Source organism: Festucalex cinctus, chromosome 8 (assembly GCF_051991245.1).
Source record: "Festucalex cinctus isolate MCC-2025b chromosome 8, RoL_Fcin_1.0, whole genome shotgun sequence".
NCBI lineage: Eukaryota > Metazoa > Chordata > Actinopteri > Syngnathiformes > Syngnathidae > Festucalex > Festucalex cinctus.
Window position 1 is genome coordinate 7,737,622 of NC_135418.1, and position 26,040 is coordinate 7,763,661.

Consider the following 26,040-nt stretch of genomic DNA (forward strand, 5'->3'; position numbering starts at 1 on the left):
GAGGACAGTCTGTACTGACCCGGATCGATGGATGAAAACCTGCTCAGTCCGTGTATTTTTTGAAGGCTTCGAATCATAATGCATTTGCCAAAAATGTGGTTGTCCGTCAATGATGGAAGTGCTCACATCTGTTGCTCATATTAATATTTTGGGTTGCTGCATGGTTGTGACGTGAGCAATGAATAAATAAATAAATAAATAAATAAATAAATACACGTCCAGCAAGAGAAGCCCTGAGATAAATTATTGACAGTGAGAAGGAAGATTGTAGGAGTATAACTGACAGGATGGATGGTAATGTGAATGATGTGCTTAATATATCAGCCAGAAATCATCATCACTTTATGAAGATATTTCTCAAGATGCCTGGTAGGTAGGATGAAGCCCGAGATTGAGAGAGGACTAATTGAATTGCCTTGAGGATTCTTTGCTCGTTTTCAAAGTGTTACAATGTGTGTTCATAATCACACATTATGATGCTATTTGTGGAGGTTAGCATTTTTAGAATCATAATTGTTTTCAAACACAACCCGTTGCCTGCTGGATCGACCGCTTGCTATAGAGTAATGGAACCTATTACTGTATTAGGTCCACTGGGAATTATCCTGTGAAGATGGCCAGCTTCCTTTTAGCCACTTGTGATATTGTATTTTGTAAAGATAGATGCTGTGGAAGAGCTGAATTAATATATAGCACATATTTTGCATTATGCATGTTTTATTGTTGTTGTATTGTATTACTATAAAGTATTTTGCCATTGACATAGTTTAGCTTAAGGTGAACATTTTGAAGATATTCATTTTCTCTTTTGATTTGTTCGGTTGCCCTTCAAAAGAACGTCATGTGGCGAAATTGTATAGGTGGGAGGTCCATGAGATGTGGTGGAAATTGCATTATCTGTATTGCTTTGTTTTTACCTTGTTTGGACGTGTGTGTGATTGTGCGTGGGTGGCAGGTGTGTGTGGGAGGCAGGCGGGAGGTTCTGGCTGTTGTCATGTGCGGAAGGAGGACTTTGTTTTTCAATGTCTTCACGCTCAGTTGGCCAGTCAGATGGGATTACTGGTTGGCGGTTTGTAGAGTGACGGGGTCACTAGGACACAGGACGTGGTGTGAAATCACTTTTCCATGGCCAACAGACACAGCTAAGGGTGGCTGAGTTGATTTACAGAGTTGTTGAGATACTTCACAAAATTGTGCAGGCATGCACGTGTTCCATTTATTAACAATATTACACAAAAACATAATTTACAGACGTCTGCATTATGCACCAATATCAAATTACAAGTTTAGCCATATTAAAGTATTAAAAAGGCAATCAATATTACACTGTGATATAAAACATGTTTTGATAACCACAAGCTGAGCTCCAAATACAATTTCCTGTGCAGTTGTTTGAATGCAGAGAGTAGCTACAGCAAGCTTTACGTGAATACAACTGCACTAAGGAATACATACTGTATGATACATAAAAATTATCACAGCAGTTGCAAGACACAATCGAAATGTGACCCGTAAGGCTTGTCAGGAGCATATGGTTGACTCGGAGCAATTTTATTAGACACCGAGGGGCCTATTCACAAAAGGTTTGCGTCGCCTTTGCACCGCGCTAACCGGCAAAAATGGAGCAATCCGGGAGCTACTAAACACGCGCAAATGGGGAAATCTGTCACTAAGTGCGCGGCCAACCAGATTGCGCCACGGTGCGCCGGTGTTATTTGCGTGTATGTAAATTAGGTAATTTGCATGCAATGCAAATGAGACTCATTGATATGCAGCGTCTAATTCACTAACGTCAGTGCAAATAGCCACACAGAGTTTGCGTGACACAAATAACGTTTTTGGAAAGCATGTGTTAACCTAACGCAACCCCGATCCCGGGATCATGACAGCAGTGCATGGCACGGTGCACGTCGCTCTGTGGTTGATCACGCAGAGAGGAGAGAGAGAAGGGAGAGGGACGGGGACATTCCTCAATGTTGGTTTAGGACAATGTAACCCGGGCTGATCGGCAATGGCGGGGAGGCATTTTACGATAATTTTTACGTGCCAGATGCACACTGTACGCTCATGCTAACCTCTGAAAATATATTTTTTAAAAACGATCGTACCAATAATTTGTACTTTATGAATGAATGACGTAGTTGTCGTCCTCTCTGCTCTATACAGCTTAATGGCGCTTTCAACGCTTACACTCGGTCCAACCTCGCTTTTTGATAATGTCATCTTTCTCGCAACTGTTACTATAACAACTAGGGGTGTGAATTGCCTAGTACCTGACGATTCGATTCGTATCACGATTCACAGGTCACGATTCGATTCGATACCGATTAATCCCGATACAAATTTATAAGTCGATTATTGCGATTTTTTTCATTCAAATTTAGAAAATACTAATCCGTAAGCTTGTAGGATGTAAGATTTATATGAAAATGTATTATTTATTTATCTGAAATTTCAGTCTTATAGAGGTTGTAATCTGTTTCATGTTTGAACAGCATTAAAATAAAATATTAAGGCTTAATGTTCCGTTCATATAACATTCTTCCATGCTCAAGGTGTGAATCCTAACCCGAAGTCAGACGTTTTGTTGAATATTTTTCCATTAAAAATGGAAGTTTAAAAATCGATTCACACACACACACACACACAAAAAAAGGCAATGATGATAAGACGTTGAATCGGTAAGACTACCGAATGAACAATTCTGAGATCTTAAAAAAAAAAAAAAAAAAAAAAAAAAAAAAAAAAAAAAAAAATCGATTTTTTATTTATTGAATCGATTCGAGAATCGTGCGATGTAGTATCGCGATATATCGCCGAATCGATTTTTTTTAACACCCCTAATAACAACCATGTTCTTGGCGCAAATCCATTGGCATGTGTGGTAAATCAGGTGCAAATTTGCTCCAAGCTGTCAGTTTTGTGGGCGTGTTTGCGCCAGTATATGATTAGAGCAATATCCTTAGTGAATTGGTGGATAACTGGGCGCAGACTGCGGGTGCAGTTGAGGTGCAATATTTCGCACTATTCGCGGATGCAGTACATTCTTAGTGAATATGCCCCCAAGTCTCTACCTTTGTGGCGGAGGCGTGACATTATTGTCACATCATTGAAACATCATCTTCTGTTTATGTCCTTGCCCTTTATCTTGCCTTGGATTCACCCACTGAAACGTCTAATATTTTCAAACCAATAAGTGTTGTGGGCAGCAGAGTGCTGCAGTGGTTCCAGCTTCACAGTTCTGACGTTAGGGGTTCTAATAGGTCTTTCCTGGCGGGGCTTTGTTTGTCTCCCAGTGCTTATGTTATCGATGGGTAATCAGACTTCCTTACACATTCCAAAAACACCCACATCACCCCAATACTTGAATTACTTCACTGGCTCTAAATAAGTTGAACGGTTCATTCTAGTCTCCAGAGGATTCATTTATCAGGCAATGCACATATACAGAAGTGTGCGTAAAGTGTGTGTATGAACACGAACACGCAAAATATGGAATTTTTCCATTTTGACTTGCGTGAAAACATCTCCATGTGTGCATACAAACTTCAGAACTTCAGAATGGTTGTAGACCAGTGAAACTACAGCTACTGTACAACTGTGATACAGATATGACCAACAAGCCAAAATCAAACATGGGTTCTGAAACATAGTTTCTCATAAATTAATTCCACCCACAAATTAATGAAAGCCCCATCACACAATGATTTTTTTTTTTTACATTGGTAACACCCTGCAATAATTGAAAATAGTACAATTTATTTGGTTCCACTTTTCAGTACGTCACTGTCGGTTTCAGAGATTATTTCTACCCTCTTTTACCTTGATTTCAGTTTTTTTTTTTTTTGTTTTGTTTTAACTCATTTGCTCCCAAAAACATATAAATACATTCCATTTTAAATGTTTTGTGTCCCAAAGATGTATTTTTACGGGTTTTTTTTAATTTTATTTTATTTTTATTTTTTATGCTAGAGCATACGGAAGGCTTTGATGCAGCCTCTGAATTGCAGAGAACCTACTTTGATACAAACGGCCATAGAAAAGGGAAACATGGATCGCTTATCTTTCAACTTGGGGACTTTGTCAGGCATATTTATGACCAAAACACCCCAAATAGTGAACATTTCATATGAGGGCACCTTTAAGTCTCAATGGGAGGATCTACGCAGCCAATAAAGTGTGAGATGGAGAGATGAAAAAGAGCGATTGGGTGAAGCTAAAGAGATACAACTGGATAGAGGAGGTGCAAGCGAACAACGGGCACAACAACAGTACTGTCGTATCAACACTAGTTAGTACTCCCATGTAGACAATATAACGCGTGATGGCTGATCCAGTGCAGCTGGATAGCAAAAACTGGAGAACAACAAAGGAACTGGAAGCCCACAGGCATACTTTATTAACAAGAACTAAAACAGTCGGCTTCTCTGCGCTACTACGCATCACAATGTGCGTCCACATTGACGGCATCAAATACATTGATGGCCAAACCAAAAAAAGTGCTGCATATGCTCAACAAAAACAAGGAGGCGCCACAATAAATTATTAATTAATTCCACCCACAAATTAATGAAAGCCCCATCACACAATGATTTTTATTTTTTTTTTTACATTGGTAACACCCTGCAATAATTGAAAATAGTACAATTTATTTGGTTCCACTTTTCAGTACGTCACTGTCGGTTTCAGAGATTATTTCTACCCTCTTTTACCTTGATTTCAGTTTTTTGTTTGTTTTTTTTGTTTTGTTTTAACTCATTTGCTCCCAAAAACATATAAATACATTCTATTTTAAATGTTTTGTGTCCCAAAGATGTATTTTTACGTTTTTTTTTTTTTATTTTATTTTATTTTTATTTTTTATTTTTTATGCTAGAGCATACGGAAGGCTTTGATGCAGCCTCTGAATTGCAGAGAACAGGTGAAGCAATGGTAGCAATCACAAAAACGCCCAGCAGTTGGCAGCAGAGTATAAGAGATCAATCAGGGCCATGTTGAAAACAAGCTGTTTCCCTACAGTTCTAAACAGATTTGTGAATAATGACGAAATTAAGCTGTATTCTAATGCTAATTGCTGAAAAACGGAAACAGATAGAAATGTTTTGGGGGGTTTTTCCCCTGATGAAAGAAGTGACTTTCTTTTGGTAGGTTCCATGCTATTATAACAATAGAACACAATATTCTGTGGGCCTTGCAAAATAAGTCAAAATCTAGTAAAACAGCCAGGAGCAAAAAGGATTGCTTCAGTGAAAATGGCTGGGAGTGAGTGAGTTAAAGGGGTTGCTATTATTATATGTCACTGTGAGGTGTTTCTCAATGAAAATGAGGCTTGACATGCACAAACCTGGCATTTTAATACAGGCGGGATTCTTCAGACAAACACATTCGTACGGCAGGTGTCGTTTGATGAATACGGATTTTGTTTGTACTGAAGCATACAATTTCAGCCGTACAAAAGAATTTAGACCCTGTTCTGTCTAGTCTTTGAGAAATGAGGCACCATGATTCACATTCATTCAGTAAAAATGCCATTTCAACAAAACAATGTGAATTCAGTAAGATGTGAAACTTTTCTGTATATCTAGCAAATTTACATTAAATATTGACCAATAGTTCACTTACTTGTTTCTATTTGAGTATGCAGAAAAACAGGCATGCATTTGCTTTGTTTCATTAAATACACACATTTTAGATGACAATCTAATTTTATGAAAACTTTATCAGATTTTCAAAACAGCGGTTATGTGTAAATCAATCATCATCATGGTTACAGACAGTGGTGCTGTTTGCAAATGCATTTCAGATGAGGTATTTAAAGATGAAAAATCATCCTCAGGTTTGATAAATCACTATGCATGTGCCAATATTGCTCACACAATGCCCCAAAATGAAGTACACGGAAATTGTGCATATTTGCCAGACCTAATCCTGCATGCAACTGGTTAGTAAGTCAGCTTAGCTGCCACGATTGTTTATGTGAGTAAGTTTGTGCTCATTTCAACTGGCAAACCTTTAGTTGATCTGGACCTATGTGTTCTCATTTCATCAAAGTGTATATTTTATTTGAATTGTTGCTCTTACAGTATATGGATTCTAGAGGAGTCCATTCAATCACATGTTGACACATTCACTGCCATAGACAGCTATAGACGTCAACGATTCATTTTTACTAGGCTGGGAGTGAATACATTAATAAGTTTGTGTATAATAAAACCGCCCCCCACCCCCCACCACCCTTTTTTTTTTCTGGAGTGTGTTGTTTTTCTGACACATTTGTTGAACCTATTATGCTTTTATTATGGTCAGCAGGCAAATTCCGCCTGCTCCTCTCCCATATGGTAATATAGTCAGAGGCTATGCTGAATGACAACTGACATCTTTTAGGAGATAATGAAGAAGGAATTTCAATGCTAAGGCAACTATAATCACATCGTGCAGGAAAGATCACAATCTTAAAAAAAAATGAAATGAAACTCACCTGGGTTCCATTTTATTTTAATACATACAGTAAATAAATAAATTATGGGTGTCAAAATTATCGCGTTATTATCTCGTTAACTTAAAGTGCCTTTAACGGCACTATTTATTTATTTTTAACGCTCGATTAATGACCGCTCCTTATTTGGAAAGCCTCTACTCAGGGAATTCCAGTCACCACACAGTAGAAACGTCCACGTCAAAACTACCCAATAGAAATTCTCTGGAGCTAAAACACAGTGTTTAAGGGACAGAATGTAGCGCGGAGGAGCCATTTGGACTGTGTCTCACCACTACCACCCATTCCCTGCTTTGAAAGAACGCATTCGGTTAGCCGTTAACACCTAGCACCAAGAGGTGTCCATGAGCACTCTGAAACCCCTGTGAGGGTAAAGAGCCGAATGGACGCCGTCTTGTCAGTTGGAGTGAGCCCAAGCCTATTTATATTTAGATGTGAGGCCTATTTTATTCATTCAGCATCTCCACAAAATATCTCATCAGGGTGAAAGCGAAAGCTTCGATGTGTTCGCTGTAACAGTAGAACAGCCTCAGCTGCGTCATGGCGCATCCGAGAACTTAACAAAATAAAAGCGTCCAACGCCGTGAAAAGAGTCACTATAACACAATTTAGCAGTAATAAATTAAATTATACTGCATATATTTGTGGGGACTAGCGTCAAGTTGTATTTTACAATTTTAAAATTTGCAGAAGCAAGCAAGTTACTTATTATTTAAAATTACATAGCTCTTAATATGAAAAGAATACATCGATCGTTTCTGGTTCCTATGCAGTAAAGCTTCGTCATTTTACAATGCGCATCACATTGAACTTACAAAATAAAAGTATTCAGCGAACGCATATATTTGTGGGGATGTGTTGTATTTTACAGTTTTAAAAAATGTGCATTATTTCACAATGTTACTTCATGTTAAAAATTAGGCAGCTCCTAATATGAAAAGAAAAATGCACTGAGCTGTCACCATTGTCTTACAAATGCAATTATGCCATGTTGTCGTGACAGAAAAATGACCAACACAAATCAGTCACACTTTGCTTTGTTTTTTACAGTTCATATTTATTTTTTATTTTTTTTATATTGAATTGCTATGAAATTACTGTATCAATGACTAAAAAATAAAACCATATTTAAATTAAGGGGAAAAAATTGTACATTTCATTCTAAATTGAGATCTAAATTGAGATATTAAATGTGTGATTAATGTGCGATTAATCGTCAGTTAATTATTGAAGTCATGCGATTAATTACGCTAAAAAATTTTAATCGACTGACACCTCTAAAATAAATACATGAAGTAATCAGACGACACAATCAGGAGCGGGTAACTTCAAAACAGACAGGAGAGGTAGGATATGCACGCACACACACACACACGCAGGCTTGGCAGACTGTGTACCTAGGAAACAAACAGTGATGTGAAGGATATCAGATTATGGGATATAAAATCACTTATACACAAAGGAAAGACAACACTTCAGGTCAAATTTCCAAAATGAAAAATAGACAATGTCTGCTTTATAAGATAGACACATCAGAAGCTTTGGAACAGAAATAAAAGCACTGTCCAGGAAAAACAAAACAAACAAAAAAACATTCTTGTAGTTTGAACGTTCCCTGCAATTAACTGTTCACGTCAATTGAGGTCTTCTCAAGTGTGGAAGTAATGAAAAAGAGAAACATGCAGTATGTTTGTCTTCTCAGTTTGGCAGGAGGTTTGGCTCAGTAGACATGAAATATATTCTCTCCCACACCGATTCCATCAATATTAGAGGCTAAATGGCAGAAATCGATGCATGAGTCGGCTTATATAAAAGGAATGCTTAGGACCCAGAAGCGATGGACCAATTCAATGAGGTGGAGGCATTAACTGTAATCTCTGGATGCAGTCAAAAACAGCACTTTTTCCCCAAGTGGTGCAGCATTGCAGATATTATGAAATATCCCCCCGCCCCAAATACGATAAGTCCACGATGATTTGTTTTGTTTTTCAAAAATAAAGACTACAATATAATCCCACATTTAGTTGAGCACTCATGATTTATTTTTAGAAATACTCTTCAACAAATGCATTATACATTGTAAAAGTTAGCAATGCCATTTAGTGGAAGTACAGACAAGAGGGTTGATGCCTTGCTCAAGGACACACCGACAGTAGTCAGCTTTCAAAACCAATGTCCTTGCAGATGAACAACTGCTGCCCCATATGTCATCAACAAGCAGTGTTGCCATAGTGACCCTAAAAAGTAACAATTATTACTTTACTTTCTTTCTATTATTACTTTACTTTCTTTAAAAAGTAACCTGGTTACTTGCTGTAAAAAGAAACTAAGTTAGATTATAAGTTACTTCAATAGTTACATTTAACAGATACCGACTACCACATCTTAGCATAAAAATGGCACCTGGTTTTGCCACTTCATTGGATGTTTGTTTTTAACGGTGAAGTTTGAGAACAAAGTTTGATTTTATTGTAAATAAAATAAAGACAGACATATTGCTGACTTACTCGTTTTTAATTAAATAATAAATAAAGACAGTCGTTCTAGACTTCACTTAATTTTTTAAAATAATTTCTGAAATAAAGTGAGTCTTATTTATCTGACATATTTAACTATTGATGTTGTAATGGCATAACTAAACATTTATAATTTACTTATTTATTTATTTTCAAATATAACAATTAAATTTTGGCGTCTCCTGCAGTCACACAATCTGGTGTGACTTTGAATTTACTGTCCTGCGGCTGCAATCTTTCTTCTTTTTGACATATCGAAACTGTGTAGATAACACTGTCTACTAGGGGTGTTAAAAAAAAAAAAAATCGATTCAGCTTATATCGCGATACTACATCGCGCGATTCTCGAATCGATTCAATAAAAAAAAAAATCGTGTTTTTTTTTTTTTTAAGAGCTCAGAATTGTTCATTCGGTAGTCTTACCGATTCAACATCTTATCATCATTGCCTTTTTTTTTTTTTTTTTTTGTGTGTGTGAATCGATTTTTAAACTTCCATTTTTAATGGAAAAATATTCAACAAAACGTCTGACTTCGGGTTAGGATTCACACCTTGAGCATGGAAGAATGTTATATGAACGGAACATTAAGCCTTAATATTTTATTTTAATGCTGTTCAAACATGAAACAGATTACAACCTCTGTAAGACTGAAATTTCAGATAAATAAATAATACATTTTCATATAAATCTTACACTCTACAAGCTTACTGATTAGTATTTTCTAAATTTGAATGAAAAAAAATCGCAACAATCGACTTGCAAATTCGGATCGGGATTAATCGGTATCGAATCGAATCGTGACCTGTGAATCGTGATACGAATCGAATCGTCAGGTACTAGGCAATTCACACCCCTACTGTCTACGGAACAGAGTGTGCGACAATGTATTTGGTTTTAGCTCAAAATAGTGACTGCACTTGCATCTTGAAAATGGGAATCTCTCTCCTTCCTCTTGCTGTTTATGGACACATAAGTCTCAATGCGTTGAAAACATAGATGTCACTAGTTATTTGTTTAGTAGCAGGTTTAGTTAGTACTAGAGTCTAGTATAGTATAGTATAGTTAGTATAGCATAGTATAGCATATTATACTATAGTACTATAGTGTCCTGCGATTGGCTGGCAACCAGTCCAGGGTGTCCCCCGCCTACTGCCCAGAGTCAGCTGAGATAGGCGCCAGCACCCCCCGCGACCCTTGTGAGGAATAAGCGGTCAAGAAAATGGATGGATGGATGGATACTATAGTGTCCTCCTGTATTTTATTATTCATTATTCATTAGGTTTCAATGTAATACGTTTGTAAAAGAAGCACCATGGCTGAAAAGTTTGTGCTATTTATTTAACTCTTTTTCACAAGTCTTTTTCACTACTACTGTCTGCAGGTGGTCAATTGCAACTGCTTATCATGCTTGCATGCAGAAGATATGTATTCTACAAAGTAACTTCCGGGGAGGTTTAAAGAGTAACTTTAGTCAAATTACTTCTGTGGAAATTGGAATGTGTCAAATTAGTAAATTATAGTAAATTTGCTTATTTTTAGAGCACTTTGTAACACACTACTGACACACACTGTCAACAAGTGATGCCCAACACAGCATTGCAGCAAAAATGAGTTGATGGGAGTGCTTTTTGTTTGTTTGTTTTAATCTCACTGCACAGTAAATTCTGTAGAATAAATTTGACTCCATTTAGAGTAAATCTGACTCGATTTACAGTGGGACCAAATACTCTGTTTTAGAGTAGGCTAATATTTACACTTGGAAGAGTAAAATAAAGCATTGAAAAAAATAAACAAAAGTCACTCAAGGGTTGAGGAACGAAGTCACGACCTTCAGCTTGGGAGACTGCCACACTACCACCTGATCTATGCCCCTCCTACAGTTTACTTATCTCCAAGAGGAGACCAAAAACAATGTTTTTCTTGGAGTTGAAGATTCCAACTGACAGGAGTGATATACTAACACACAGCAGGAGCTGTGCGGCTCAGTGAGTAGATCGGCTGTCTCCCAAGCTGAAGGTTGTGAATTTGTTCCACAACCCTTTAGTGACTTTTATTTATTTTTCCAATTCTTAATTTTATTCTCTTCCAAGTGTAAATATTACTCTTGACCTGAGTTTATTTGAGCCCACTCTAAATAGAGTCAAATTTACTCTACAGAATTTAGTGACATTAATGCAGGTAGTGGGTTTAGTTTCCACTAGTGATGGGACTTTTGGCTCTTTCAGGGGAGCCGTTCATTCGGGAGCCGTCCACGTAAAAGAGCTGTTCAAAAGACTGGCCCTTTTATTTTATTTATTTATTGATTTATTGATTTATTTGAATGGCAATGCCATTTTCAAAAAATGACATATGGAATAGTCTAAAAAAATAACTTTGCTGAAGTTTTATTCTCTTACAACATAGGAAAATATAAATGTGTAGTGTACCGCACTTTACATACATTGACCAGCACGTGCATGTGTACAATGCACCAGCGATGTTAGAACTGTCTAGTGACAGCTAGACAGTGCGTGTTGGGGTGGGTTGTAGGGGGATGAACGGCTCTCGATAAAGATTCGGCTCCCATCGTTCACGTTGAAGAGCCATTCAAAAGACTCGATTCGTTTGTAACAACTATTGCCTAGGCCCACTTTACCCTCTAATTTTTTTTTTAAAGTTTGCTTCTCCTAAAGCAAATTCTCTGCAGTCGCATAAATATTCCACTGCCCAGACAGGATCTAGGCTTGGTTAGCTCTGCAGGTGGTCACCCAACCACCAACAAAGCTCTTTTGAAGCCGCTGACCAGGTGACAAAGGAATTTACGCGTCTGCCGAAGGAGTGTATTCAAGCTCGTCTTCTCGGAGCCCGAACAAATGGCTCCAATGATTTGGAATACACAAATGACCGATCAAAGGAATGTTCATGACTTCTTATCAATCACAAAGGATATACTGGCGTTTCGCCCTTCCTGGAACGTCTAGAGGGAGCAACAGCACCGTCAAGTGGTGAAACTTGGAACTATCCTTAGTGACATTTCATATAAGTAACCGCATTTTACACATTTATACCATGATAATTCTTGACAGATAACTGAACTACGAATGATTCATGTTATATCTTTGTGTGTATGAACGTCCTATTTCATTTGTACTCCATAAAGAATGAAAGATAATCAATATCTTTCAGTTCAGTCAGATTAGACAAGTAGAAGTTACCTCACAAGTTAGTTTATGATGCATTAATTACGATGTGTGTTAAACGGGTTGTGTGGGAAAACTGATGCCCCCTGAGCGGCTTCCCTTGATCACCTGTGGAATACCCCCTTTTGATTTTCTTGCCTTTTTCAACGAACATTGACTATTTTTCCCCCTTTCAAAAAACCGCCCGTTTCTGTTCGCTTCGACGCAACACCGATGCTCGTAAGTGTGCATTTGATTCCCAAATTGATACCACTGCGTGCAACTTACGTTTGAAACATATCACAGATCTGGCAGGTCAAATTTCTCTTTTCCCTGTTTCCTTATCCATTCGCATTCCTTCCTTATTTTCATTAGATTTATTTTTATTTCTTTTCTTCTGACGGTAGAATAGTTAGATAGGCAGTGTTTTGATTCTGTAGTGTAGCAATCGTGAATAAATGTATGTTTTATTAACTCTATTCCGCCTAAGTCATCTGTGTTTCCGAGTGGATTATTATTCTTTTGTTAGTACAACGAACCACTGAATATCGAGTGTGGCGACTTTAGATTATAAATGACTGATGCAAGAAGGATTTTGGTCGTTGTTTGCTCCTGTTAACCGAAAGCAAAACCAACGTGGTGCCCCTAGAGGTTATCGAGGTAAATATAATTTACCTCTGTAACGTCCAGATTATTAATTCGTCCAAAAGACGACCCAATTGCTACACGTTCGTGACCAACCATCACTAGTTTACACTCAGTGATGGTGTTGAATGTACATGCAAACTGTTGTCTTTCGCTGTGATTGCCTGATGTCAGCTGCTATAGGTTCTGGTTATAGAAAATTGATTTATGTTTGGAAGAGTTGCTATGGCGTAAACATGCAAAGTTTGTGCCGAGTTTGAGCTAAAATTCCTGTGATAAAAAAAAAGGCATTTAGTCATTAGATCACTGTAATGTGGAGATTAGCAATCCAGCAGTTCTCTTTTTTTTATTTAAGGCAATAACCAGTCACTTCCCGTTTCTCAAACCTTTGCAACTGCTGTCTGGGCAGCTGCTGTCACAGGTAATACAAGCCTTATTCGAAAGCTAAAACCATCTCAATCAATACGCACCCCAGGGCAAGGGCGGAGATTGGGCAAAGAGGAAGGATAACAGGATGCTACCTAATTCAATGAAATTGGTATTACCCAGTACTCTCAATGCGCCAGGGCATGAGTAATCATAGACAAATTCATTTAGGAGCCCAGGAGCCCGGTATTGCTTTCAATTAGGGGCCAGAGATGAGAGCAAGTGGGGTGCATGAAGTGAGAGTCAATGTGTGTGAGGAGACACGCGGAGAAATTCACGGCAAGCTCACATCATTTTCAGCTGACGTTTCCAATTTGTAGCCTTCCCCCAGCGTGTTGAACAGCTGGTGCAAGCAATGTGATGCTCACTTATCCAGTTCTCTATTAAATGTAGACAATGATCTTTTGGCCACCATCAGAGAAATTATTTGTAGGATTTGGTGCCAGAAATTCAAAATGGGACACAGACACATGAGGGCACTGACTTTAAATTTTACTTGAGATTCTTATTTGGTTTGTAAGAATTTTTGCCCGCAAATGAAAATTATATAGTTTAAGACAGCGGTGTCAAACTCATAGTAGCTCAGGGGCCGCACTAGGGAAAATATTTGACCAAGTGGGCCGGATCGGTAAAATAATGGTACCGTATTTTCCGCACTATAAGGCGCATCACATTATAAGGCTCACCTTCAATGAATGACATATTTTAAAACTTTTTCCATATATAAGGCGCTACAGTAGAGGCTGGGGTTACATTATGCATCCATTAGATGGTGCTGCGCTAAAGTCAACAAAACAGTCAGATAGGTCAGTCAAACTTTATTAATAGATTACAAACCAGCTTTCTGAAAACTCCATTCACTCCCAAAATGAATAAACAGCTGTTTTATTATCTTCTCTGAGGTAAAGTATTAGTATTAGTATTAGCTAGCGATCCAAGATGGCGGGATCTTCTGCGCATGCGCGTCACCGATAGTGTCTTGACAGCGAGACCTGTTGCGGCTCAATATTGATCCATATATAAGGCGCACTGGATTATAAGGCGCATGGTCAGCTTTTGGAAAAATTGAAGGCTCTTAGGTGCGCCTTATAGTGCGGAAAATGCGGTATATAAATTTTGACATCAATTATATGCAGATTTTCGCTATTTGTGGGCCAGCCCTAAATTGTAATTAAATAAACTGTAATCAGACTGTTCCAAAATATAACATGAATGCAAATGTAACGCAGCAACACTTTGCCTGTATGTGTTTTTGACATGTTAAATCTACCTGTTTTGGATGTATATTGTTCCCAGAATGCATTGTGTATCGCAGTTAACACATTTACTTGCCACCATTTTCACTCAAGCCAACCCCCTTCACTCCCGGCTGTTTTCCTGGATTTTGACTGATTTTTGCAAGGCCCACAGAATACTGTGTTCTATTGTTATAAAAACATGGAACATACCAAATGAAAGATTAGCGTCTCTTATTTCATCAGGAAAAAAAAAGTATATTTCTATCTGTTTCCATTTTGCAGCAATTAGCATTAGAATATAGCTAAGTTTTATCATGATTCACAAATCTGTTTAAAACTGTGTGGGAAACAGCTTGTTTCAACAGGGCCCTGGTTGATCTCTTATACTCTGCTGCCACCTGCTGGCCGTTTTTTTAATAACTACCACTGCTTCAACAGTTCTCTTAAGTTCAGAGGCTGCATCAAAGCCTTTTCTGTATACTCTATCATTAAAACAAACAAACAAATGTATAAATACTAGGGGTGTGCCAAAAAATCGATTCATAAAAGAATCGAGATTCTCATTTATTAATCGAATCGAATCGATATTAATATCCAAAAATCGATTTTATTTCAATTAGAAATGAAGAAGAAGGGGGAAAGGCAGTTGTAACCCACATGCTGTTCTTGTGGAAAAAGGCACTTACAATACAAAATTAATAAATGTTTAAACAAAAAAAAAAAAAAAGACACTTTAATGTCTCTATTTGTGATTTTGTCTTGCAAAGCAGGCTGGAGTAGATCATGACAATTATGTGCATATCTGTTAATTGAAGCAGAAATAATTTCTCAATCAAATAATTTTGAATCGAAAATCGTTTGAATCGAGAATCGAAAATCGATTCTGAATCGAATCGTAGACCCAAAAATCATAATCGAGTCGAATCGTGAGACAGTCAAAGATTCCAAGCCCTAATAAATACGTCTTTGGAACACTGTTAATATTTAAAATAGACGTATTTATACGTTTTTTGGGAGCAAATTAGTTAATATTATAAGGATGTTAATCCTTGTCATATCTATAGTGTTACCAGTAATTAATTTATGTTGTATTTAACATGTTTATGTCGGCCTTTGATTTTAAATAAATAAATAACTAAATAAATAAATAAATAAATAAATAAATAAACAAAGGGTAACTTTAAGTTGTGTGTAAAATAATGACATCCAGGACGATTCCCCGTACAAGTTGCATTGCTCATCTGAGGACTGCTTGTGAAATTATGAATTTATATGTTTTGATTGTGGCCAGGTGATTAATTGGTCCAACATTACAAATTATTTTTCACATTACAAAATCATCTCGCGGGCCAGATTAAACCCCTTTGTGGGCCTGATCCAGCCCGCGGGCCGCACGTTTGACACCCCTGGTTTAAGAAAATGAATTATAAAAGGTGAGATAGAGAAATTACCGGTATGTGATTTGATCTCCCTAATGGCCTCTAATTTATTGTCAGATATTTGTAGTATATTTTTCCCGATCCTGCAAAAACACAGGGAGCCAGACTATAGCCTTACTGGCAGAGTTACAATGTTAAAGACCCTCGTGTCAAATGAAGATGGGCTCCTTGACATTTCAGCAGTGGCTTTCCCAGCAACTATATTTTTTTCAAAAGCTCTCCTGAGAGCAACTCGACTGCTCTTCTGGCCTCAAGCTTTTACACTGGAAATTTACTGTCAGAGGATGTCTCTTCAGATGTAAATATAACTTGCCAGCATCCTCATGAACCATCTGACATGTTTTAGTGGCCCCTGTCAGCTCACACCGTGACTGACATCTACTGCATATTAGCTGTCTGGAATGTACTTGAGAAGGAGGTCAGCAGTGCATAATCAGAGACTTTATCGGTATAGTGTCACCAAACAGTGGTGAAAACACAGCTGTCTTATGATAATAATGTTTTCAACCACATAACAGAAATGCAGATGATGGTGTTCCTTTTGCAGCAGTTGCCTCAGTTTAAGGCACTTGATTCTGTAAGCAATGTCTCATTTTAATTCAGACAACTTGGCAGCCCTGCTGTTAGTGGATAAGCTTCTTGTGCCGGATTGCGGCTTGAAATACACATCTAAAGATGACTGCGTCGCCGTGTATCCCCCTTCTAAAGAGAACCTGCTTTCCTGTTTCTCCAGGTATATATGGACCCGATGAAGGATGGGCATCAGCCTATCCAGAATGTAAGGAGAAAAACCAGTCACCGATCAACATTTTGGACCAAGATGCTAAAATTTCCACGGAATTTCAGGAAATTACACTGGAGGGCTTTGATACAGAGTCTTCAAATAAGACGTCTATGAAGAACACTGGCAAAACAGGTACAGTAAAATATTATAGCAGTTTGTCCAAGACTCAGAAAGGGCGAACAGTGTGTGGGTAAAAATGGAGCAAACAAATCTAATTCACAAAGCAATTATGTACCTTTATGAAATGTACACACTTTGGTGGGAGGAACGTCTAATGAGGGTATCTCCTCTCCTGTCAAATCGAGCTGTACGTGTAATCTCCCAGAGACTTAAACATCTTTCGTCCTCTTGCACATTCAGGAGGCTATACTACGGACTAGCACCTCTTGAAGGTGAAACATCATACTGCACTTTTAGATTCAATTAACTGCTTCCGTGCTCCATTGGTGGCGGCCGCGTCACGCTGAGCGACTGCTGACTCGTGCTGGTGGATTGGAGTTTGTCTGTCTACAGCCATTCTAATAGTGACATTGTGAGTTAGATTTTGAAGCATGTGTTTTTATTTGATATATGCCGGTCGTGAAATCCACAGAAGTGCCGCATGTTCGCGTGCGTGGCAGAAACGGCTGCTTGGCAACGCTTAAAAATGGCTATCCCACTCGCTTTTGAACTTATGGAACAGCTCCAAATGAGCATTCATGGGCACAGTCCACTGATTAAATCACTTTTATTGTATTTACAGTATGAAAATACATGTTTCTTAATTAGTACTTTAGCAGGTTTCTAAATTAACACCAGCCAAACCGCCAAATGCGGGTTAAAATTCGTTTTGGCGGGTGCTGAGAAAAACTTACCCGCCAAAATGGATGATGATGAATCTGGAAATTGTGTTTGTAACATATATTTAAGGCTGGCTGAGAATCTATTGGAGCCGGGACCAGTGTTCCCTCTAAGCTGCAATCGCGCAGTGCTCTCACCCTCTCAGCGCACAGCAAATGTCTGCAAGTGCATAAAATAAAAAAAATCCCAACATGAGCTGTAGGCCTATCTACTATATGTATTTCTTATATTATCTTCTTATAAAAAGGTAGAAAACTTTACTTAGCCCATGTGGCTAACAGAGTGGGGGGAAAATGTGACAATAAATAAATAAATAAATGAATAAATAAATAAAAGCTTAAATTCAAGGGGAACACCCATGTCGTGTTGTGGGATGGAGCAACTCCGTCCAAAATGAATGGGCAACACGTCACTACGGTGACGCCGGCTGGGGCGTACCACGCAACAACAATAGACCATTCTCACTTCCCCTACAGCAGTTTTTCTCAATTGCGGTCCTCAGGCCCCCCTAGCCAGCCTGTTTTCCATGTCTTCCAATTCCCAATGCAGCTGATTCCAATGACACCTAATCAGCCAGCTCTGGAGAAGCCTGATAACGATCCTCACCTGCGTTGCAATTGGGAGACATGGAAAACAGGCTGGCTAGCCCCGGGTTTTCATCGGATGCGGTTGCGGTGCGGTTCCGGTGCGGTTGCGGTGCGGTCCGGCGACGCAAGCAATTAGATTCCATTCATTCGAATGGTGCCGTTTACACCGCTTGTGGGTGCGTTGCGTGTCGACTGCGTCTCAGCTGCGGCGTGCCGCAGGCCTTCCGCAAGGATAGACCTATTTTCTATTTTTGCCGGACGCCGCAGCGGTAGGCCTCCGGCAAATGGCAAGCTAGCACAAAACACATCGAGCGGGACAGGAAGACCGACGCAGTTTCAAAATAATATATTCCGGTTACCTTTCAGAATAAAACACTCGCCAGCTCCCATTTCGCAAGCTTTTCAGCAAAACGTGACGTGGGCGTCGCCGGGCCATGTGCTCATTCACGGTTTAGACACCAGCGAACATGGACGAGGAGAGGTTTATATTGGAGGTGGAAAACCACAAAATAATATATGACACGGCACATCCTTTTTATAAGGACAACCAAAAAAAGGATGCTGCATGGAATCTCATAGCAGAAGAAGAAGAAAAGGTTCAATCAAAAGAAGTCCACCTCTCTTTCTGCTTCTCTGCTGAGCACAGACTTTCTGTATGTTTGTCGTTGTGAAATGCCACATGATCGCGCGCGCGCGGTCCCGCGAGACACGTTGGGAAGTGGGCGGCGACGGAGCTGCCGAACCGCAGCTGTGCGGAGCCGGTGTGGATTGACAAAAAAATTGACCCGTCCGGAGCACGCAGTCAAGACGCACCGCACCGCAACCGCACCGCAACCGCATCCGGTGAAAACCCGGGGTAGGGGGGCCTGAGGACCACAATTAAGAAACACTGCCCTACAGTCTTACATCCGCCGGATGAACTACTTGCTGAGACCAACAAAGAAATGCGCACAAGCCCGTGTCATGTTCTCACGTTCCACGGGTGCACCATCCCGAGCCGATCACAAGTGTGCCTTAACTTTGTTAAAGAGTCGCCTCAGTGCTACGCTACACTTACAACAAGATTATATTGTGCAAAGGATGTGGCATGATGAGTGCTGTGTCGCTGCCTTCCACTTCAAGCCTCAGCCTGCAGTGCGCTCAACTCACAGTCATAATCGGGTGATTTAAACAATAAAATGTCTGTTGGCAACATGCCTTTAACTAAATGGTGGGTCAAACCAAATGCAAATAACCAGGTAACATTAGCTAAAAAAAATAAAATAAAATAATAATAATCACCAGCCCTAGTTACTGTACATAGTGAATGTTGCACTGAAGCTTGATTTGACAAAAATCGTGACTCAAATTGAAGTCACAATATCTGTCAGAAAAAAATATTACAATTGTGTCTTTTCCTACAATAGTTAAATTGTAGTCTCATCCTCTCCGGGACATTTTCAACTTTCCCGTAACAGCGGAACACTTGGCAATCCCTGTAACAAAATATGGCCAAACGAGGTCAGTTGGCCTCTCTGAAAGTCCGTTTTTCACTCTGTACTTTTATTCATTATTGGCAACAACTACAGCACATAAAGGCACTTTATATCAGAAAGTGCAATCAGCACCTTTACCTGTACTACAATAAATGGCCCATCTTCATTCTCAGTCTTGAAAGGCAAAATGCTACCATATCAGCACTGTTAAAGTGCTTTCATAACCACTCAACACATTCAAGTGACTGTTTATTGCTCAAAGTTCCCAGGTTTAAAACTGTACTTTGTAAAACCATTGTTCAGTGCTGCATAATGTTGGAATACTCGACAAGTCACTCAATCTTTGCACAGCTGTCACCATGTAACATTTCAATAATATGGTAAATGGTACTTCATTTATATACAGTAGTTTTTTTTTCATTGAATGAATGAATGAATGAATGAATACAATTTATTTTGATCAGTCATAAAAGAAAAAAATACAAAAAAATAAATTAAATGCGTTAAAGAATCCCTTTATGAGCTTTGCAGCAATTACACCCACCATCCTCTGAACGCCCAAATACTGTTATCAAAAGAAATGTTCACGAAATTGTACCTTGTTGTAGAGTTGCAGTCTCCACGAGGAAGGTCTACTGTTAGCCTAGCAACGAGCGGATTTTGGTGGGCGTGGCCAAGGCTCGCCAGACTTCCTTGTGTTTTTGACTACAAAATGAGTTGGGCGTGGCCAGTCTCATCTTTTCCGTGTGCTCCTGTTTATAAACAGTCTTCACGTCTGCACCTGAAGTAACCCCGGGTTTTCACCGGATGCGGTTGCGGTGCGGTTGCGGTGCGGTGCGTCTTGACTGCGTGCTCCGGACGGGTCAATTTTTTTGTCAATCCACACCGGCTCCGCACAGCTGCGGTCCGGCAGCTCCGTCGCCGCCCACTTCCCAACGTGTCTTGCGGGACCGCGCGCGCGCGATCATGTGGCATTTCACAACGACAAACATACAGAAAGTCTGTGCTCAACAGAGAAGCAGAAAGAGAGGTGGACTTCTTTTGATTTAACCTTTTCTTCTTCTTCTGCTATGAGATTCCATGCAGCATCCTTTTTTTGGTTGTCCTTATAAAAAGGATGTGCCGTGTCATATATTATTTTGTGGTTTTCCACCTCCAATATAAACCTCTCCTCGTCCATGTTCGCTGGTGTCTAAACCGTGAATGAGCACATGGCCCGGCGACGCCCACGTCACGTTTTGCTGAAAAACTTGCGAAATAGGAGCTGGCGAGTGTTTTATTCTGAAAGGTAACCGGAAATTTATTTTGAAACTGCCTCGGTCTTCCTGTCCCGCTCGATGTGTTTTGTGCTAGCTTGCCATTTGCCGGAGGCCTACCGCTGCGGCGTCCGGCAAAAATAGAAAATAGGTCTATCCTTGCGGAAGGCTTGCGGCACGCCGCAGGCCTTCCGCAGTCGACACGCAACGCACCCGCAAGCGGTGTAAACTGCACCATTCGAATGAATGGAATCTAATTGCTTGCGTCGCCGGACCGCACCGCTACCGCATCCGGTGTAAACCCGGGGTAATATTGTCTCATTAGTTTCAATAGTTGGTATCGATCCCGGGAAAAGTGAAAGATGTTCTGCTAATCCACGTTTGTATTGTCCCAAATTCCTGAAGCAGTCGTCAGTTAAATGTTTGCCACAAACTGTCAGGGCTGCTAATCCTCCTCACGACCGGTTGCAGCTATTGGGATTGACACCCCCGTACTGGTCGAACCATAAATCCTACGGGGAAAATGAACATATCCCTGGAACCGGCTCGACATTGGGCGTCCAACGGCGTTGGTGCCGGCCCTCCACGACCGTCCGGTCCGGAGATACGGGGCCGCAAAATCGTGGACCATGCTGTCCTCCTGCTGCTGCTGTTTGTTTGCTCCGGCGGGGGGGAGTGGTTAAAAATTGTGAGGGTGAAGTTCGCGCTGAGCTGACGTGTGAAACCGAAAAAAAGGTGGGGTTGGTGACGTGTAAAACCGACCTGCTGAAACAGCCCATTTGAGAGTGCTGTTTGAACTAATGTGATACAAACGCCCATAGGAAAGGGAAACATGGGTCGTTTATCTCACAGCTTTGGGGACTTCGTCTGGCTATGGTAAGGCATACTTATGTCAAAAAACAAAACAAAACCCAAAAGTGAACATTTCATATGAGGGCATCTTTAAATAAAGGTTTTAAATGAAATTAGGTCAAATATTGCAGAGAAGTATGCGGCTCGTGTGATGTTATTTATGTGAACTTGAAGTAATAAGGCCCAGTCAAGAATGACAGCCAGATGATTAACCTGGACAGACATGAAAAGTGGGGGAGTTGTCTATGGTAATGGGGAAACTGGCAGATGATAAATAGGGACCCAACTTGCAGGAATCTAGTTTAATCGCTGTTAATTATGAAAAAGCTTTCACTAAACCATGATTTTAGTTCAGTGAGAAAGTCTGTGAGAAAGGTCGGGTGTTCTGGAGAGGTAGTGCTAGGTGTCTGTCATCAAGAGAAAAATGTTATAGCATTAGTATTTTTGATATTGTGAAATGAAAAGGTCAAAAAGACTTGGTTTATGAGAAGTTAAGCTTAAAATGGAAAGACAGGATCAAGTGATCTGTTTTGGGTAGTCCATTTGAGTACAGAGAGAGTTCAGAGCTGCAAATCAAATCCATAGTATGACTTGAGAGCACGTGAAAGTATACAGCATACACTTGTGGGTTAAAAACTGCTTAGTAAAATGCAATCACATATTTGAATCACCGGGCAATCTTTTATTTACGCTCACTGATTAAATTTTCTTAGCAATACATTAGTGGTTGCAGATACTATAATTAGCATAGGCCTATTATAAGCACAACAGGCCTAATGAACCTGTCTGCCACTTTGCAGCAACTATTGTTCAAAATTAAGAAACATACTACTAAAATAAAAATAATGTCTGTATGTTGACCTGAAAGGAAATGAGAAAAGCCAAGGCCGAACACTGAGGATGTAAACCAGTGTGACATCTTATAATCCTTGTTCACGTAGGCACGTCTGCATGTCAAACATCTCTTGCATCACTCCTCTTCCTCTGATTATAAAACAGGACAGGTGCAATATCAAGCAAGTCATTCATGGCGAAGATAACAAAACCTATTTTCATTCAGACAAGCTGAATTATAAAAAGGGCAAAGACTGGTGTCACTGCATGTCGGATTCAACACAAGGCCATCCACATTCAGTTTTCCTGGCAGCTCAATGACCCACCTTGACAGCTGCAGGTATTTCATAATTCCGAGATGCCAGCAAGATGAATGATCATTTCTCCTCAGTGGCAGCTGGTTGAAAGGCAGATGCCACATTTGGTTGGTGAGACTTGACAGCATTTAGTCCGATTCCCAATGCTAACCTGATTGTCTGTTTCACCATTATATCATGTCTGTAAAATGAAAAGAAGGTTCAGTTTATTTTTTATGTTGGCTAAAATAATAATTGATTATTGTTCCAAGAAAAACACAGCAAAGACATTGCTGCACTGTGCAAGGGCTGTCTTGGCAGTTTCACAAATCAAATTGCTCCTAATGTGTTGTTGATTGTCCAAGAAAAGGTTAAGATTTGTCAATGATGTGGTTGGGGACCCAAGTGCAGGGACGCAGATTGAGCAGGCAGAAGTGAAGTCCATTATGGATTTTTAATTGAACAAAAACAAGGCAGGGAACTAGGCACAGTCCAGAAAAGCAAAAACAACAAAGTCCAAAATCTTGGCATGGCAAAAACATAGGCTCATGACTCGAGTCATGCAGGAGTAATGTGTGGGTCTTGTCTCATGTCTGGGGTCATGCCTGGGTTAAGTTTGAGTAGAGTTTATGACCGTGCGCCAGAGTTCACAACCCGTTGCGTGTCTGTTTTGGTATTAATGTAACAGCATCCAGTTTCAACTAGTTTTAGGCTATATGATGTCTGCACTATATGATGTCAAGGATCTTTTATGCTATATGATGTTTGTTGATGTCAGGAACTATCTGTAATTACGGAGTCAACAGTCAATCAGAGAATTCAATGTCAGTACTGGTGCTCACATGTCTAGCCACAACCAATGAGATTGATTGGCTGTCTATTTAAGAGCCTGAGAAATGTGTGTGTTCGCCGGATTATTACTTCCTGTTCAACTGTGCAGCTTTCGTCGTTTCTCTCCTTTCTATGTGAATAAATAGAATTTGTGTCTGCGCTTGGGATCCGACTCCCGCACACAACATAGGGGAACAACAAGACTTGACATAAACATACAGCAACGGGAATAGCAGCAGCAACCAAACGAACAATGGACCAAACAAATAAGGGGACAAAATACACTAACTAATTATACAACAAGGGACAACTGGACAAGACACATGACTGGGGGGCATTGATTGGCTGACAGAAGAAGGAGATTAGACAAGTACAAGTGGACAAGAACACACTTAACGAGAGGAAAACACAAAACAGACCGTAATGGAACCAAAAGCAAACAAGAACACAAAAACAAAAACAAAACAAAAAACCTTTAACCAAAACATGACAAGATTTGAGTTATAGTTAGGATTGGACAGTTGAGAACTTTCAAGGTGCTATATCATGATATTATAAGCCCTTCCCCAATTAACAATAGGTATATAATGATTAAATCTTAACTTTGACCTCATGGTGATGAAATTTCTTGTGAAATATGAGTTATTTTGGTGGCTATTTTCCGAACCCGGAAGTAAGACACCCGGGTCAGTAAAACCCCGCCTCGCTACGTGTGGCTGCCACACCCCTCTTGTCCTAGCTATTCACGCACTCCTCTGAGTGGCTGCGGTGAGGCCCTTTTTTTTTTTGCCCAAATGCGACCTTGTATCTGACTTTTTCACGTCAGTCTAAACGGCTCAATTACGATTTTTTTCATATCCGACCTGGGTCACTTTCCTATAGTGTTGCACGGGGTACCGGTACCAGTAGCCTACTGTACCGTGATCTTTTGGCATCAAAAACGGGTCGGTATAATTTTTTTTTTTTAGTACTAGCAATTAAAAAAATAAATACGAGACAACGTTTTAAAGGCAGGTACACATACACGCCTGCGGAACGCCTCTTTTGGCGTGTTTGCGAGAGAGCGCAGGAAGATGGCTTCACGCACTGAACACGGGAGCGCTCGCTGGCCGTCCACCCTTTCTTGAGCAGCACAACGCACTAATTAAGTGTCATATGGAACTTTTTTCCTTACATCTCTCTACAGGTATTGTGCCAAAGTTGTACCCCAGTAAAAAACGTGTATCACATCCGCTACGGCTTCAAGTCAAGTCCATCTTTATCAAGTCCACGAATCTCGTCTGCTACGGCCTCAAGTCCACGAACCACATCCGCCGCGGCTTCAAGTCCACGAACCTCGTATGCTGCAGCTTCAAGTCCCCGTTCCGGTGCCTCGCCGGCTTCAAGTTCTCTCCTCGCAGCAGAGGTGCTGCTGGCTCAAGTTCCCTCCTCGCGGCAGAGGTGCCGTCGTCTCCAGTTTCCTCGTCATGGCGACTCTCCCGCTCCAGTTCCGGTGGCGCTCGGCCAGCGTCCGCCCCCCACTCCAGTCCTGGGCGCCCGGCGGTGTCCGCCCAGCGGCCATCTCTCTCTCGCTCCAGTTCCGGCGGCGCTTGGCCAGCATCCGCCTCCCGCTCCAGTCCCGGGATATTGTCATGTCTGGGTCACGCCAGGGTTAAGTTTGAGTTCATGACCTGTTAAGTTTGGGTTCATGACCGTCAGGTCAAGTGTCTGTTTGGTATTGATGTAACAGCATCTAGTTTCAACTGGATTTAAATTATGTGACAGCTATGTGATGTCGGGAGCTTTGTGATGTCAATCTTTAATCCTTTAGTTAGTTGCAGCCAAGTAGATCGATTCACTGTCTGTAGTAGCGGTCTGAGAAGTGTGTGTGTTTGTCAGATTATTCCTCTGTCCAGGTGGCAACCTGCTCCTCTCTTCCTCGATGCCTTCTCGTTATTTCTGGTCAAGTCAAGTTAGTTCCATGCCTTTTGATGTTATGCGAATAAAGTGTTAAAACTGTTATTTGTGTCTGCGCTTTTGGCATCCAACCCCAGAACCTAACAGAATAATCCGACCACATGGATCCCGCAGACTTAAATAAGATGTGCCATGCCCTGGACTCCAAAGGACGTTTGCTTGGACGTCAGGATCTGGCCTTGACTGGTCCGAGAGATGCGCTAAAGACTTTAGTCAACCAGTCAGCCTGTCCCAGCACCGATCCCCAATGCTGATACATCGGACTCCGGGATGGGAGCAGTCCTGTCATAGCGTTCCCTGACCGACCGGAGGCTTCACCCCTGTCTCGGCTTCAAGTCCACGAACCTTGTCTGCTATGGCCTCAAGTCCAAGAACCACGGCAACCACACACAGCTTTGCAGTATCGGCCG

General features: G+C 40.4%; 1 protein-coding gene across 4 annotated transcripts in view; it reads left to right on the forward strand.

Annotated features, from left to right (window-relative positions):
• LOC144023789 (receptor-type tyrosine-protein phosphatase gamma-like) overlaps positions 1 to 26,040 on the forward strand; it is a 390,627-nt gene that overhangs the window by 222,880 nt on the left and 141,707 nt on the right. For all 4 annotated transcript variants that reach the window (XM_077529655.1, XM_077529649.1, XM_077529651.1 and 1 more), the window contains one exon: positions 16,653 to 16,835. In XM_077529655.1, the coding sequence (XP_077385781.1) occupies positions 16,653 to 16,835 (183 nt within the window). The remainder of the gene's footprint in view (positions 1 to 16,652; positions 16,836 to 26,040) is intronic.